The sequence below is a fragment of the Schistocerca nitens genome, chromosome 4, assembly GCF_023898315.1.
Source record: "Schistocerca nitens isolate TAMUIC-IGC-003100 chromosome 4, iqSchNite1.1, whole genome shotgun sequence".
NCBI lineage: Eukaryota > Metazoa > Arthropoda > Insecta > Orthoptera > Acrididae > Schistocerca > Schistocerca nitens.
The window spans coordinates 191,038,359-191,055,832 of NC_064617.1; the positions used below are offsets into that span (position 1 = coordinate 191,038,359).

Consider the following 17,474-nt stretch of genomic DNA (forward strand, 5'->3'; position numbering starts at 1 on the left):
AGGTTTTAAAGTTCGAGGTTTCAGAGTCAGTGGCTTCTTCTAGCAGAAGGGTTGAAGGGGGAAGGATGGGGGGTGAAGGGGGAGGATTCATGAGATTTAGAAAAAGGGGCAGAGTATGGAAAAGTCACATGGAACCATGGGTCTGAGGAGACTTACTGGACGGGAGGAGAAGGAAAGACAGACTGTTGGGGACTGCACTGGATGGGGTTATGAAAACTTTACGAGCTTAAAGCTGGAAGGTAGTATAATATGAAAGACAGAGATTATTGCCAAAACATTGTGCATGAGTTAATAAAAGTTAAAAGGTAAGTGCATTGTACATTATAGAAGTGGGAGGGAGGCAGCAAAAAACAGATCGGTCAGATAATGAAGGTTGTAGAAAACTAAAAGGGGGTGAAGAAAGCAATAGTTACTGTGAAGAAATGCTGAAACCAAAGAAATTAATGTAAATTAAGGCCTGGTGGGCAGCGAGAACCAACGACATGCTGTAGCATCAGTTCCCACCTACAGAGTTCTGAGAAACTAGCATCTGAGGGAATAATCCAGATGGCACGTGTTGAAAAACAGCATAGAGGTCATGACTGTCACACTGTAGAGCATGCTCTGCAACAGTGTATTGTGTGTTGCCAGCATACAGCTTCTGCCGATGCTCATTCATTCTAACTGCTAACTTGGTGATGGTAATGCCAATGTAAGAGGCTAAACAGTGTTTACATAACAACTGGTATATGAAATATGTCGTTTCACATGTGGCTTTTCCTTTGATAGTACTGTAAATGTTTTGCCAGTTACAGGGCTGGTATAAGTGGTGGTAGGGGGGTGCATACGGCAAGTCTGATGACGCGGATGGTCACAGGGGTACGAACCATAGGGTAGGGAGATGGGTGCAGAAGGCGCACAGTATCTAACAACCATATTTCGGACATTGGAAGGGTAACAAAAAGCTATTCTAGGTGCAGTGAGCAGGATATCAGACAGAATGGACCTCATTTCAGGGGATGAGTTTAGGAAGTCACAGCCTTGTTGAAGTAGCTGAATAATACAGTCAAGAGTAAGGTAAACTGAGTGACAAGTGGTGTACTCCAAAGCCATTTCTTTGGCAGTATCAGAATTGGATGTGATGGCCCAGGAAATTTGCTTTCAACTAGGCTGTGGATAATTATATCCAGTAAAGGCTGAGGGGAGAATGGTGGTGTACTGCTGTAAAGAGTCTGCATCTGAACAAATACGTTTGCCTACAATGCCAACGCTGTATGGGAGGGAACATTTGACATGGAAAGGAAGTAACTGTAAAAAGTACTGTTGTTTGTTAGTAGGTTTAACGTGAACAGAAGTGTGTAGCTGACCTTTCGTGAGAGAAAATACAGATTAGTGTTGCTGACCAAAAGGTCTGGGTGTCCAAAGGTGAAACCTCTGATGCGGCTAGGCATATGTTGCCAATGTTGCTATCGATGCTTTAAAAGTTGATGGGCTTGGAGAATTGTCCCTCTTCTGCCGAAATTTTTACAAAGGTACAGACGGTGTTTAGGAAGGATAGATTGCATGCAACCGGTGGTGGAGTGTTCGTCGCTGTTAGTAGTAGTTTATCCTGTAGTGAAGTAGAAGTGGATAGTTCCTGTGAATTATTATGGGTGGAGGTTACACTCAACAACCGAGCTAGGTTAATAATTAGCTCCTTTTACCGACCTCCCGACTCAGCAGCGTTAGTGGCAGAACAACTGAGAGAAAATTTGGAATACATTTCACATAAATTTCCTCAGCGTGTTATAGTCTTAGGTGGAGATTTCAATTTACCAAGATATAGACTGGGACACTCAGATGTTTAGGACGGGTGGTAGGGACAGAGCATCGAGTGACATTATACTGAGTGCACTATCTGAAAATTACCTCGAGCAATTAAACAGAGAACCGACTCGTGGAGATAACATCTTGGACCTACTGATAACAAACAGACCCGAACTTTTCGACTCTGTAAGTGCAGAACAGGGAATCAGTGATCATAAGGCCGTTGCAGCATCCCTGAATATGGAAGTTAATAGGAATATAAAGGGAGGAAGGTTTATCTGTTTAGCAAGAGTAATAGAAGGCAGATTTCAGACTACCTAACAGATCAAAACGAAAATTTCTGTTCCGACACTGACAATGTTGAGTGTTTATGGAAAAAGTTCAAGGCAATCGTAAAACGCCTTTTAGACAGGCACGTGCCGAGTAAAACTGTGAGGGACGGGAAAAACCCATCGTGGTACAACAACGAAGTTAGGAAACTACTGCGAAAGCAAAGAGGGCTTCACTCCAAGTTTAAACGCAGCCAAACCCTCTCAGACAAACAGAAGCTAAGCGATGTCAAAGTTAGCGTAAGGAGGGCTATGCGAGAAGCGTTCAGTGAATTCGAAAGTAAAATTCTATGTACAGACTTGACAGAAAATCCTAGGAAGTTCTGGTCTTACGTTAAATCAGTAAGTGGCTCGAAACAGCATATCCAGACACTCCGGGATGATGATGGCATTGAAACAGAGGATGACATGCGTAAAGCTGAAATACTAAACACCTTTTTCCAAAGCTGTTTCACAGAGGAAGACCGCACTGCAGTTCCTTCTCTAAATCCTCGCACAAACAAAAAAATGGCTGACATCGAAATAAGTGTCCAAGGAATAGAAAAGCAACTAGAATCACTCAACAGAGGAAAGTCCACTGGACCTGACGGGATACCAATTCGATTCTACACAGAGTACGCGAAAGAACTTGCCCCCCTTCTAACAGCCGTGTACCGCAAGTCTCTAGAGGAACGGAGGGTTCCAAATGATTGGAAAAGAGCACAGGTAGTCCCAGTCTTCAAGAAGGGTCGTCGAGCAGATGCGCAAAACTATAGACCTATATCTCTGACGTCAATCTGTTGTAGAATTTTAGAACATGTTTTTTGTTCAAGTATCATGTCGTTTTTGGAAACCCAGAATCTGCTATGTAGGAATCAACATGGATTCCGGAAACAGCGACCGTGTGAGACCCAACTCACGTTATTTGTTCATGAGACCCAGAAAATATTAGATACAGCATCCCAGGTAGATGCTATTTTTCTTGACTTCCGGAAGGCGTTCGATACAGTTCCGCACTGTCGCCTGATAAACAAAGTAAGAGCCTAGGGAATATCAGACCAGCTGTGTGGCTGGATAGAAGAGTTTTTAGCAAACAGAACAAAGCATGTTGTTATCAATGGAGAGACGTCTACAGACGTTAAAGTAACCTCTGGCGTGCCACAGGGGAGTGTTATGGGACCATTGCTTTTCACAATATACACTTCTGGAAATTGAAATAAGAACACCGTGAATTCATTGTCCCGGGAAGGGGAAACTTTATTGACACATTCCTGGGGTCAGATACATCACATGATCACACTGACAGAACCACAGGCACATAGACACAGGCAACAGAGCATGCACAATGTCGGCACTAGTACAGTGTATATCCACCTTTCGCAGCAATGCAGGCTGCTATTCTCCCATGGAGACGATCGTAGAGATGCTGGATGTAGTCCTGTGGAACGGCTTGCCATGCCATTTCCACCTGGCGCCTCAGTTGGACCAGCGTTCGTGCTGGACGTGCAGACCGCGTGAGACGACGCTTCATCCAGTCCCAAACATGCTCAATGGGGGACAGATCCAGAGATCTTGCTGGCCATGGTAGCTGACTTACACCTTCTAGAGCACTTTGGGCGGCACGGGATACATGCGGACGTGCATTGTCCTGTTGGAACAGCAAGTTCCCTTGCCGGTCTAGGAATGGTAGAACGATGGGTTCGATGACGGTTTGGATGTACCGTGCACTATTCAGTGTCCCCTCGACGATCACCAGTGGTGTACGGCCAGTGTAGGAGATCGCTCCCCACACCATGATGCCGGGTGTTGGCCCTGTGTGCCTCGGTCGTATGCAGTCCTGATTGTGGCGCTCACCTGCACGGCGCCAAACACGCATACGACCATCATTGGCACCAAGGCAGAAGCGACTCTCATCGCTGAAGACGACACGTCTCCATTCGTCCCTCCATTCACGCCTGTCGCGACACCACTGGAGGCGGGCTGCACGATGTTGGGGCGTGAACGGAAGACGGCCTAACGGTGTGCGGGACCGTAGCCCAGCTTCATGGAGACGGTTGCGAATGGTCCTCGCCGATACCCCAGGAGCAACAGTGTCCCTAATTTGCTGGGAAGTGGCGGTGCGGTCCCCTACGGCACTGCGTAGGATCCTACGGTCTTGGCGTGCATGCGTGCGTCGCTGCGGTCCGGTCCCAGGTCGACGGGCACGTGCACTTTCCGCCGACCACTGGCGACAACATTGATGTACTGTGGAGACCTCACGCCCCACGTGTTGAGCAATTCGGCGGTACGTCCACCCGGCCTCCCGCATGCCCACTATACGCCCTCGCTCAAAGTCCGTCAACTGCACATACGGTTCACGTCCACACTGTCGCGGCATGCTACCAGTGTTAAAGACTGCGATGGAGCTCCGTATGCCACGGGAAACTGGCTGACACTGACGGCGGCGGTGCACAAATGCTGCGCAGCTAGCGCCATTCGACGGCCAACACCGCGGTTCCTGGTGTGTCCGCTGTGCCGTGCGTGTGATCATTGCTTGTACAGCCCTCTCGCAGTGTCCGGAGCAAGTATGGTGGGTCTGACACACCGGTGTCAATGTGTTCTTTTTTCCATTTCCAGGAGTGTATATAAATGACCTAGTAGATAGTGTCGGAAGTTCCATGCGGCTTTTCGCGGATGATGCTGTAGTATACAGAGAAGTTGCAGCATTAGAAAATTGTAGCGAAATGCAGGAAGATCTGCAGCGGATAGGCACTTGGTGCAGAGAGTGGCAACTGTCCCTTAACATAGACAAATGTAATGTATTGCGAATACATAGAAAGAAGGATCCTTTATTGTATGATTATATGATAGCGGAACAAACACTGGTAGCAGTTACTTCTGTAAAATATCTGGGAGTATGCGTGCGGAACGATTTGAAGTGGAATGATCATATAAAATTAATTGTTGGTAAGGCGGGAGAGTGCTTAGAAAATGTAGTCCGTCAACAAAGGAGGTGGCTTACAAAACACTCGTTCGACCTATACTTGAGTATTGCTCATCAGTGTGGGATCCGTACCAGATCGGGTTGACGGAGGAGATAGAGAAGATCCAAAGAAGAGCGGCGCGTTTCATCACAGGGTTATTTGGTAACCGTGATAGCGTTACGGAGATGTTTAATAAACTCAAGTGGCAGACTCTGCAAGAGAGGCGCTCTGCATCGCAGTGTAGCTTGCTCGCCAGGTTTCGAGAGGGTGCGTTTCTGGATGAGGTATCGAATATATTGCTTCCCCCTACTTATACCTCCCGAGGAGATCACGAATGTAAAATTAGAGAGATTAGAGCGCGCACGGAGGCTTTCAGACAGTCGTTCTTCCCGCGAACCATACGCGACTGGAACAGGAAAGGGAGGTAATGACAGTGGCACGTAAAGTGCCCTCCGCCACACACCGTTGGGTGGCTTGCGGAGTATAAATGTAGATGTAGATGTAGATGAATTGTCTCGAAGAACACAGAATGTGACAATTGCCATTTTGTTTGACAACTCTACAAAGCTGCTATGGCTGGGTGGTGTAAACAGAGACAACTATTCCTGCTAGTAAAAGACACTGCTTCACACATGGCTTAAGCAGCTACTAAGGAGCTTCAGATTCTCTATCCCAATTTTGTCTACATCACATGCCTTGCACACATGTTATACAAAGTTGCAGAAGACATGTATTCAAATTACCCCAATGTAGAGAAATTAATTTTCTGTTGACAATGAACACACTTAATACACCACAATCGCAATGCAGACACATTTATTGCTCTCAGATGACCAGTTTCAATAGTCATATGCTTCCATCATCTTATGGACCTTGCTATAAAATTGCCACTTACAGTACATGAAGTCAAGGCATTAAAAACCACTACCCCTTGTACATCTACATCTACACAGATACTCAGCAAGCCACCATACGGTGGTGGAGGGCGCCCATTACCACTACTTGTCACTCACAAATAGAATGAGGGAAAAATGGTTGTCTGTATGCCTCCATATGAGCCAAACTTCTCATGTCTTATCTTCGTGGCCTTTATGCACAATGTATGTTGGCAGCAGTAGAATTGTTCAGCAGTCAGCTTCAAATGCCAGTCCTCTACATTTTCTCAGCAATATTTCTCCAAAAGAATGTCGCTTTCACGCCAGGAATTCTCATTTGAGTTCCCAAAACATCTCTGTAACACTTACATGTTGTTAGAACCTACTGGTAACAAACCTAGCATCCTGCCTCTAAATTGCTTCAATGCCTTCCTCCAATCTGACCTGGTACAGATCCCAGACACTTGAACGTCACTCAATACAGGTGAACCACTCTTTCCTCAGATTGTCCCGATAAACCAAAGTTGACCATTTGCCGTCCCAGCCACAGTTCTCACATGCTCATTCCATCTCATATCACTTTGCAACGCTACGCCCAGATATTTAAATAACTTGACTGTGTCAAGCAGGACACTAGTAACACTGTATCCAAACATTACAGGTTTGTTCTTCCTATTCATCCGCATTACTGTACTTTCTTTCCACAGTTAGGGATATCTGCCATTCATCGCACCAACTGGAAATTTTGTCTAAGCCGTCTTTTATCTTCCCACAGTCACTCAACTTTGACATCTCATTGTAAACCACAGCATCATCAGCAAACAATCACAGATTGCTGCCCATCCTGTCTGACTAACGATTCATGTATATAGAGAACAACAGTAGTCCTATCACATCTCCCTGGGCCACTCTTGTTGATACCCTTGTCTCTGATGAACACACTGTCGAGGACAATGTACTGGGTTCTATTATTTAAGAAGTCTTCGAGCCACTCATATATCTGTGAACTTATTCCATATGCCCGTACCTTCATTAACAGCCTGTAATGGGGCACTGTGTCAAATGCTTTCTGAAAATGTACAAATATGCAATCTGCCTGCTGCCCTTCATCTATAGTTCTCAGTATATCATGTGAGAAAAGGCAAGCTGAGTTTAACATGAGCGATGCTTTCTGAAAACTTGTTCATTCATGGGCATACGTTTCTCAGTCTCAAGAAAGTTTATTATGTTCCAACTGAAAATACATTAAAGGATTCTGCATCTAACCAAAGTTAGGGGTGTTGGTCTGTAATTTTGCAGATCCTTTCTTATATACTACAGCCACCTGCACTTTTTTCCAGTCACTTGGGACTTTGTGCTGGCCGAGAGATTCATGACAAATGCAAGCTAGGCAAGGGGCCAATACCATAGAGTACTCTCTGTAAAATCGAACTGGGATTCCAGTCAGACATGGTGAATTATTTGATTTCAAATCCTTAAGTTGTTTCTCAATGCCAATTATGCGTATTACTATGTCATCCACACAGGAGTCTGTCCAATGGTCAAATGACTGTAAGTTTGTTGATTCTCCTGTGTGAACGATTTATAGAACATGAAATTTAAAAGTACAGCTTTTGTTTTGCTATCTTCAACTCTCACACCATACTGATCAACAAGGGACTGGAAGGAAGCCTTATTCCTGCTTAGCAGTTTTACATACAATAAGAATTTCCTCAGGTTCTCAGTCAAATCTTTTGCTAAGGTTTGACATTTGTACATTGGTAGTTGCTGTATTCTTCATGCATAGATCTTCACACAGACGCATGAATCTCTACTAACCTCCACCTGTCACGCCTTATGCATTCTCTTTTGAGCTGAGAGTGCAACAGCCTCTGTTTCCTCAGCACCCGCCAAATTTTGTTATTAAACTGTGGTGAGTCTTTTCCATTCGTTATCCACTTACTGACATTCGTCAGTAGTCCCCCATTCGGATCTCCGGGCGGGGACTACTCAAGAGGACGTCGTTATCAGGAGAAAGAAAACTGGCGTTCTACGGATCGGAGCGTGGAATGTCAGATCCCTTAATCGGGCAGGTAGGTTAGAAAATTTAAAAAGGGAAATGGATAGGTTAAAGTTAGATATAGTGGGAATTAGTGAAGTTCGGTGGCAGGAGGAACAAGACTTTTGGTCAGGTGATTACAGGGTTATAAATACAAAATCAAATAGGGGTAATGCAGGAGTAGGTTTAATAATGAATAAAAAAATAGGAGTGCGGGTTAGCTACTACAAACAGCATACTGAACGCATTATTGTGGCCAAGATAGACACAAAGCCCATGCCTACTACAGTAGTACAAGTTTATATGCCAACTAGCTCTGCAGATGATGAAGAAATTGATGAAATGTATGACGAGATAAAAGAAATTATTCAGGTAGTGAAGGGAGACGAAAATTTAATAGTCATGGGTGACTGGAATTCGTCAGTAGGAAAAGGGAGAGAAGGAAACATAGTAGGTGAATATGGATTGGGGGGAAGAAATGAAAGAGGAAGCCGACTTGTAGAATTTTGCACAGAGCATAACTTAATAATAGCTAACACTTGGTTCAAGAATCATAAAAGAAGGTTGTATACCTGGAAGAATCCTGGAGATACTAAAAGGTATCAGATGGATTATATAATGGTAAGACAGAGATTTAGGAACCAGGTTTTAAATTGTAAGACCTTTCCAGGGGCAGATGGGGATTCTGACCACAATCTATTGGTTATGAACTGCAGATTGAAACTGAAGAAACTGCAAAAAGGTGGGAATTTAAGGAGATGGGACCTGGATAAACTGAAAGAACCAGAGGTTGTAGAGAGTTTCAGGGAGAGCATAAGGGAACAATTGACAGGAATGGGGGAAAGAAATACAGAAGAAGAAGAATGGGTAGCTCTGAGGGATGAAGTAGTGAAGGCAGCAGAGGATCAAGTAGGTAAAAAGACGAGGGCTAATAGAAATCCTTGGGTAACAGAAGAAATATTGAATTTAATTGATGAAAGGAGAAAATATAAAAATGCAGTAAATGAAGCAGGCTAAAAGGAATACAAACGTCCCAAAAATGAGATCGACAGGAAGTGCAAGATGGCTACGCAGGGATGGCTAGAGGACAAATGTAAGGATGTAGAGGCTTGTCTCACTAGGGGTAAGATAGATACTGCCTACAGGAAAATTAAAGAGACCTTTGGAGAGAAGAGAACCATTTGTATGAATATCAAGAGCTCAGATGGCAACCCAGTTCTAACCAAAGAAGGGAAAGCAGAAAGATGGAAGGAGTATATAGAGGGTTTATACAAGGATGATGCACTTGAGGACAATATTATGGAAATGGAAGAGGATGTAGATGAAGATGAAATGGGAGATTAGATACTGCGTGAAGAGTTTGACAGAGCACTGAAAGACCTGAGTCGAAACAAGGCCCCGGGAGTAGACAACATTCCATTAGAACTACTGATGGCCTTGGGAGAACCAGTCCTGACAAAACTCTACCATCTGGTGAGCAAGATGTATGAGACAGGCGAAATACCCACAGACATCAAGAAGAATATAATAATTCCAATCCCAAAGAAAGCAGGTGTTGACAGACGTGAAAATTACCGAACTATCAGTTTAATAAGTCACAGCTGCAAAATACTAACGCGAATTCTTTACAGACGAATGGAAAAACTGGTAGAAGCGGACCTCGGGGAAGATCAGTTTGGATTCCGTAGAAATGTTGGAACACGTGAGGCAATACTAACCTTACGACTTATCTTAGAAGAAAGATTAAGAAAAGGCAAACCTACGTTTCTAGCATTTGTAGACTTAGAGAAAGCTTTTGACAACGTTGACTGGAATACTCTCTTTCAAATTCTGAAGGTGGCAGGGGTAAAATACAGGTAGCGAAAGGCTATTTACAATTTGTACAGAAACCAGATGGCAGTTATAAGAGTCGAGGGGTATGAAAGGGAAGCAGTGGTTGGGAAAGGAGTGAGACAGGGTTGTAGCCTCTCCCCGATGTTATTCAATCTGTATATTGAGCAAGCAGTAAAGGAAACAAAAGAAAAATTCGGAGTAGGTATTAAAATTCATGGAGAAGAAGTAAAAACTTTGAGGTTTGCCGATGACATTGTAATTCTGTCAGAGACAGCAAAGGACTTGGAAGAGCAGTTGAACGGAATGGACAGTGTCTTGAAAGGAGGATATAAGATGAACATCAACAAAAGCAAAACGAGGATAATGGAATGTAGTCAAATTAAATCGGGTGATGCAGAGGGGATTAGATTAGGAAATGAGACACTTAAAGTAGTAAAGGAGTTTTGCTATTTAGGGAGTAAAATAACTGATGATGGTCGAAGTAGAGAGGATATAAAATGTAGACTGGCAATGGCAAGGAAAGTGTTTCTGAAGAAGAGAAATTTGTTAACATCGAGTATAGATTCAAGTGTCAGGAAGTCGTTTCTGAAAGTATTTGTATGGAGTGTAACCATGTATGGAAGTGAAACATGGACGATAACCAGTTTGGACAAGAAGAGAATAGAAGCTTTCGAAATGTGGTGCTACAGAAGAATGCTGAAGATAAGGTGGGTAGATCACGTAACTAATGAGGAGGTATTGAATAGGATTGGGGAGAAGAGAAGTTTGTGGCACAACTTGACTAGAAGAAGGGATCGGTTGGTAGGACATGTTTTGCGGCATCAAGGGATCACAAATTTAGCATTGGAGAGCAGCGTGGAGGGTAAAAATCGTAGAGGGAGACCAAGAGATGAATACACTAAGCAGATTCAGAAGGACGTAGGTTGCAGTAGGTACTGGGAGATGAAGAAGCTTGCACAGGATAGAGTAGCATGGAGAGCTGCATCAAACCAGTCTCGGGACTGAGGACCACAACAACAACAACAACATCCACTTACTAGGCACAGAACTCTCCAGACCACATGGCAACTACACTACAAGAGAACTATTTTGTGTGTTGCAATTTGCACAAAGGCAATCTATTGTTCAACTGCAATGTGCATTCTGCCATCCATTCAGTGCGAAGCCGCTTCTACAAATCATATTTAAGACTGGCATACATAATTCTTGTAACCTGGTTGCATATGGAAAGGGAAAAGAACTGGTTGACCACTCAAGTCTGATGAAAATGTAGCGTATATCCGAGATGCGTTCACACAGACCCCTCAGAAGTCCAAAAGATAAGCAGGTCAAGAACTTCGATTTCCTCAAACAGTGTGGCATGTTCTGAAACAGCACCTTACAAATTGCAAATACTGCAGCAATTGCACCTTGAGAACCATAACAGAAGGTACAAATTTTGCATTTCAATTTTCCACAATGTCAGGACACTTTTTCTGAATGACTCATCTTTTTTGGCAAATCAGTGTTTGATCTATAGGGGTAAAGCAAAGCACCATAATGTAAGGATTTGGGGGTCAGAAAATCCTGGTATTGTCATTAAACGTGAAAGTAATGCACCGGGACTGAATGTGTTTTCTGCCTTTTCTGTTCAAAAGTTTATGGACCCTTCTTTTTTTGTGGAGGAAACTGTGACAGGAATGTCATACCTCGACATGCTGCAAAATTGGTTGTTTCTCCAGCTTCACAAAGATTCCAATGATTTAATTTTCATGTATTCTTGATGAGCGACACTATCTTATCAACACCAATTGTATTGGAAGAGGTTGTCAAGATCTTTTTCATTGCTTTGGCCTCCCAGGTCACCAGACCTCACACCTTGTGGTTTTTTCTGTAGTTGTACTGTATATAAAAGACAAGAGTCTTTGCCACCTATGACAGCTACTCTTCAAAGAGCTTAGAAACTGAATTGTTGAAGCTGTAAATTTAATAACAGGGAGCCGTTGATTTGTTTGTGGAATGAAATGGACAACTGTTTTGATGTTTCTCGAGCAATGCATGATGCTCTTGTTGAGTGTATGTTATAGTGTCTGTGTGAACATAAAACTCTGAACCTTCCTCTATCCAGAGACATGTGCAATGTGTTTCTATCTTTCACAGTATGTCTTTAATAAACAACTGAAATCTGCTCTTTCTTTTTGAGTCATCATGTATATGTTCCAAAATACTGCTACTGCCAATCAACATCAGTGATATGAGACTGTAATTCTGATTATTACTCCTATTTGCTTTCATAAGTATTGGTGTGACCTGTGCAACTTTCCATTGCTTAGGTGCTGACCCATCATTGAGCGAGCAGTCGTATTGACTGTCAAGTATAGGGCTATTAAACCAGCATACTCTGAGAGTAACCTATTTGGATTACTGTTTGAAAACACAGTATCTGTACTGTTCTTTAACTTTCTTCTTCTCACTTACTGCCTCTCTACCAGCCTCTAGGTGTGTATACATAATAAAGTGTTCACTCCATGGTACATACACATTCACAACATTGTGAATAATTTATTAAAACTGAACTTACTAATATTACAGATATTTTCTCACTTACAAAAACAAAATTACACATTTTCTAATGTATTTCATATATCCAATAAATTTATACACACACAAACAAAATTACACATTTTCTCATGTATTTCAGATAACCAATACATATGTACACCCAATATTGTACATTCAATGGGGAACAGGAATGCAATGACTATTGTAGTGTGTCAAATTTTCTCATCACCCAAAGAAAAACAACATACATTTGTACACCCAATATTGTAAATTCAATGGGGAATAGGAATGCAATGACTGTTTTAGTGTGTCAAATTTTCTCATCACCCAAAGAAAAACAACCATACAGCAATTCTTGCGCAACACTATAACAAATGTGATTCTCAAGAGAAACAATGAATACTTCACGCCAGAGACTGTTATTACAGAGTCAAATTTCATGACCTAGTGTAACAATAACTGAACAATATATTAGAAGCCACATTTAATCCATAAATATTTTTTTTAAAACACATGTAAAAAAATTATGCCTTTATGTACAAACTAAATTCAGATAAATAATAGTTACTGTATAACAAAAAGTTTTGTACACAAACAGAAGCACACACATTCATCTTAGTTTAAAACAACTAATCAATAATTTCAATACTGTCATCACTAGGTGTGTGTTGCTGTGGCAGTGAAGATACAGTGTTTTCCATCTGAAGACCCAGATTTCTACCTGCAATAAAAGTTCAACGCCATTAGTTGAGTACCTACTGAAACTGAATGTAATAACATAATTGACTTTGTTTTGGCTTAAAAGGTTTTGATTTTCAGTTCAGCAGCTGGCTAAGAAGCAGGTTAATTTGTCTAAGCAAACTTTTACGAATGGGAAATTCTATAAGACTTCCATTATTACAATTGACAGCCAACAGGAAATTCTCAACATGAAACAGTATCCACAGTGCAGATGCAGTAGAAAGGTAACATCACTTTATGTCATATTTTTGGCTTCATTTTATTCTCTGCACAAGTATTTCAGTGCTAACTACCACTAAGTTTGAAAAGTCATAAGTATTTCATTTTCTCTCTCTCTCTCAAATCTGTATTCTATACATAGAAATTTTATCATCAGACACCACACCGTGTTTTATTTGTGAAGTCATACTATCTGCAGTTACCATACATATACTTCATTAATTCTAGTTATGGCTATGTGTCTATTAGAGCTGTACAATATTTAACTGTGTACAATATCTGGAAATTATCTAGCTTCAAAGGGAGGACAACAAAAGAAGTTGAGGAAGAACATCCTCATGAAATGTGTGCACAAGCAAAATATTCTGACCAAAAAAGGAAGATAAATTTCAAATGCAAATGCACCTCTGTTAGTAGTTAAAAAAAAAGCTATCGACCCTCAAAACATAAAACTGTAATATGTTTTAGAGAGAGAGAGAGAGAGAGAGAGAGAGAGAGAGAGAGAGAGAGAGAGAGATAGAGATAATGTTTCAGGAAGTGAACTGGTCTGGAGTAGAAGACAGACAGAAAGGGTGTGAGAGGAAATTAAAGATACAGGTAACAGCATGAAAGCAGATGGAATGTGACAGGTACAAAAGGGAGAAGGTAAGTGAGAAGATACAGAGGCTATCACAGAATGGGACCAGTGAATCTGGCGTGAGTTCGCACCTATGTAACTCAGAAAACCTGGTGAAGTAAACTGCCTTACGGAGTGCACAAGGCCTTGAAACATGGTGTCTAGTTGGCCTTGGCCACACTTTTATCAGTGGCCATCCTTCCAAATAGATGATCTGCTCAGAGGTAAGTCTATGTAGAATGCTGAAAAACCTTTTCCATTTCCAAGTCACAGCACTTCAAATAAATTCTCAATCTGACAGCTGTCTCTGTCATAGTCATCAGAAGGAAACATGGGCAGAGTTCTGCTTACATAGGTGCTGTAGCAGTGTGTGGAACCTTACAGAGATGGGACGAAATGACATTACATGGGAAGACGAGTCGGTAAACTATTGACAGCTGTGAACTGCCATGGGATTCAGTGATATCAGATGGTGCAAGGGGCTGGACCCAGGTCTGAAACTGCAGCTCCCACTCCCTACAAGTATCAAGCACTCATATTAATTTCTGCTTGGTGTTTAAAGTCCGCCCTGTAGCTCATTAAAAGTGTACTCCTGATCTTGGTTGAAATTGTTGCCGTTTATTCTAATCTTGGCCACCTTCTTTATAATGGAGTCCTCAAAAGATGATGCATGAGCCAAGGCATTCATCTTTTCAAATTGTATCTTTTGTCCACTCTCCAAACAATGTTCAGCCATGACTGACTTCTCAAGCTCCTGTTGCATCTGCTCAAAACAACACTCAGTGACAGAGCGAATCATTTGGATTATGTAGATGCTGCCACATTACCAGGTCTTACTATAAACACTGGATACTTGGAGACTTACACTGTTTTTGACAGTGTGTAATATATTTCATATCTTAGTCTGGTCTCAATCAATGTCTTTGCAAATTCCTTTCAAGATCATGTGGAAGCAAAGACGGATGCTTGAGACTTGTCAAGTAGTGGCAGCAACAGTTTCAAATATTTTACTTGTTAGAAGAAATTATTAGATTAAATGAAGTACATAAATACTTTTAGCAGGTGAAAACCACTAATGTTAGAGGCAGTAGGATAGGACTAAAGATCTGTAGTTATGTACTAGTCAGGGAAGAGGTGTGAGATAGTCCTTGCAGAAAGAATTAAGAAAATAGTGCTGAATTCCATACCTCTTCAAGAAAAGTAATTGTCTTAGCCAAGTGGTAGAGGATAAAGGTTCTTTATGAAAGAATTTTCAAGAAAAGAATCATATTGTGATAGGGTGCCAGGCAGGAAATAATACATGGATTAGGGCAACAGAATCAATAATGTCTTGATTAACAATACCTTCAGCAATGAACAGTAAAGCTGTTGAGTTTGTTTTGGTTTGGAGGTATTGCAAGCAGTCCCAATTTAATAGCTCTAAGAGTCAGGTTAAAACAGAGTAGGAGTGACTCCTCCTGTCATTTATGGGGTAAAATGGTTTGGCTTGTGGGATTTTATGATTCACTGTTTTCATCTCAATAAGAAAGAAAAATTGCCACCATTGATAGTAGAATATTTACTGCCTGCACCTTTTTTAAGGTAGGCAATTAGTATTAAAATAAGTAAATAAAAGTAATTTTTTTCAATCTGAAACATGTGCAGTAGAAACAGAGATCAAAGAAAGCTTACTGCACAAGATTTCAAAGCATATTCTATCCACTCTGTTGCTTGGAAGAATGACAAACCCAACAAGAATTTTTTTTTATTTACTTCAATCTACAGTTGTACTTTTACTTTGCAAAATGATTAGAACTTTTGGTAACAAGTACCATCATCACAATAAAAAATATATGACATAAAAATAAAATACTCTTTAGGAAATACTTACAAAACATTTTTCTATATGACAAGTATCATTAAAAAAAAATCACTGCCTGACGAAAAAGTGAAGCATGCAGAAGCAGAGAAAGATACAAAATGAAACTTCACAGGTTGAGAGGTATGTAGTGTTATTTCAAAAACAAGAATATGGAGTGAACTTTACAAAGATCATGGCAGTATGAGCCCACGTATCAGTATGAAATTGCACCACCCTCAGGCCTGGATGTAAGCACTGATTCAGTTGGAAGTCATTTCATAAAAAAATTGTATCATCTTCTGAGACAGGCTGGTCCACAAATGTTGTAGGTAGTCCTTGATATCCTGGATACTAGCACTGGGACAGAGTTGGTCCTAAACATTTTATCTGGGACAGATATGAGGATCTTGCTGGCCCCATGTGAATAACTCAGCATTATTCACACAATTCATAGACACACATGCCGTATGTGGAAGAGCACCATCCTGATGAAAATTGGCACCCTGATAATGTCCATGAGACAGAGCACCTGAAGACATGGGATGTCCATGACATACTGTTGTGCCATCAGAGTTCCCTCAACACCAAAGAGTTGTTCATTTACTCTTAAATCTTTGAATGTATGACAATGCTCTTCCAATGTATTTTTGTGCAACATAGTATATCACCCATCAATGAGTTGACATGATTAGGAATACTGCAACCTATTACATGTTGGTTTCTCAATGATTTGCATCTTCAACAGTAATTTCAGTGCTACATCCTCTATTTGGCCACCATTCAAAAGAGATGCCGCAATTCCAGATGATGTGGGTGTCAGTGCAATATTTTTTTGTGATCATATGGTTAAAAAAGTAAATGAAAAGATAAAAGTTTGGAGTGTGCCTCTGGGCATATTTAGAAAAAACAGTCGGCCACTTTGGCCTGTAATTGCATGCATAATTCTACCATATGATATGCATTCTTTGGAAGATATGTTTGAACAAGTGTACCCAATTCATTGACATCAAAGTGTGTTTCTCATTGTAAATCACAATCAAAAAGGTCATTTGGAGAGTTATTCAGCACAGTCATTCACAAGTGTACCAGTGTTTTGTTAGATATTCCATGCACATGTCCTCAATCACAAACAAAGCCTCATTATATCATTATACATGATCTGTGTGTGTTCATAAGTTCAGATTCTGATTTGTAGCACACAAACCATGTAGGATATTTTCACCCATGTAGTCTTTGTATTTTTCCCAAATATCTTTTGGATTGGATGGGAAGCACACTGTCAATGCAACTGCAAATTATGTTTGTAATTGCTCTGATTGAGCAGTATTCAATGTATCAGCAAGTGAAGTCTCCCAATGTGCACATTTTCAAGAAGATTTAACTCTTGGAAAGCTTCACAATAAGTGGCACATATCTAATAATTTACTGCTCTCAATTCTTAGAAGGACGTTGGCTAACATACACTGATTAACAGTAATTGCAAGTAAATGTGCAAGAATTCTGTACCATTTCAGGTGAATACTGTGCAAATGGCCTAATGTGTTAGTCAAATATAAATTGGGACATCCCACAAATCATTTACCTTGTTTGTGACTTTGAAAGTTGTTCAATGATGCAGTCCATTCATAGTACATTGACACTTCACTTCAGAGTTATGTAGCATATTAGCAAACATATAATTCCTGCATGATGAGAAAAATGCAGTTAACATTGTT

The 17,474-nt window shown here is 41.2% G+C and overlaps 1 protein-coding gene across 2 annotated transcripts in view; it reads right to left on the reverse strand.

Annotated features, from left to right (window-relative positions):
- Positions 1-12,386: 12,386 nt before the first annotated feature.
- The window catches only part of LOC126251334 (transcriptional regulator ATRX homolog), a 500,398-nt gene continuing 495,310 nt past the window's right edge, over positions 12,387-17,474 (reverse strand). For both annotated transcript variants that reach the window (XM_049951680.1, XM_049951678.1), the window contains one exon: positions 12,387-13,064. In XM_049951680.1, the coding sequence (XP_049807637.1) occupies positions 12,973-13,064 (92 nt within the window). In that variant the 3' untranslated portion in view covers positions 12,387-12,972. The remainder of the gene's footprint in view (positions 13,065-17,474) is intronic.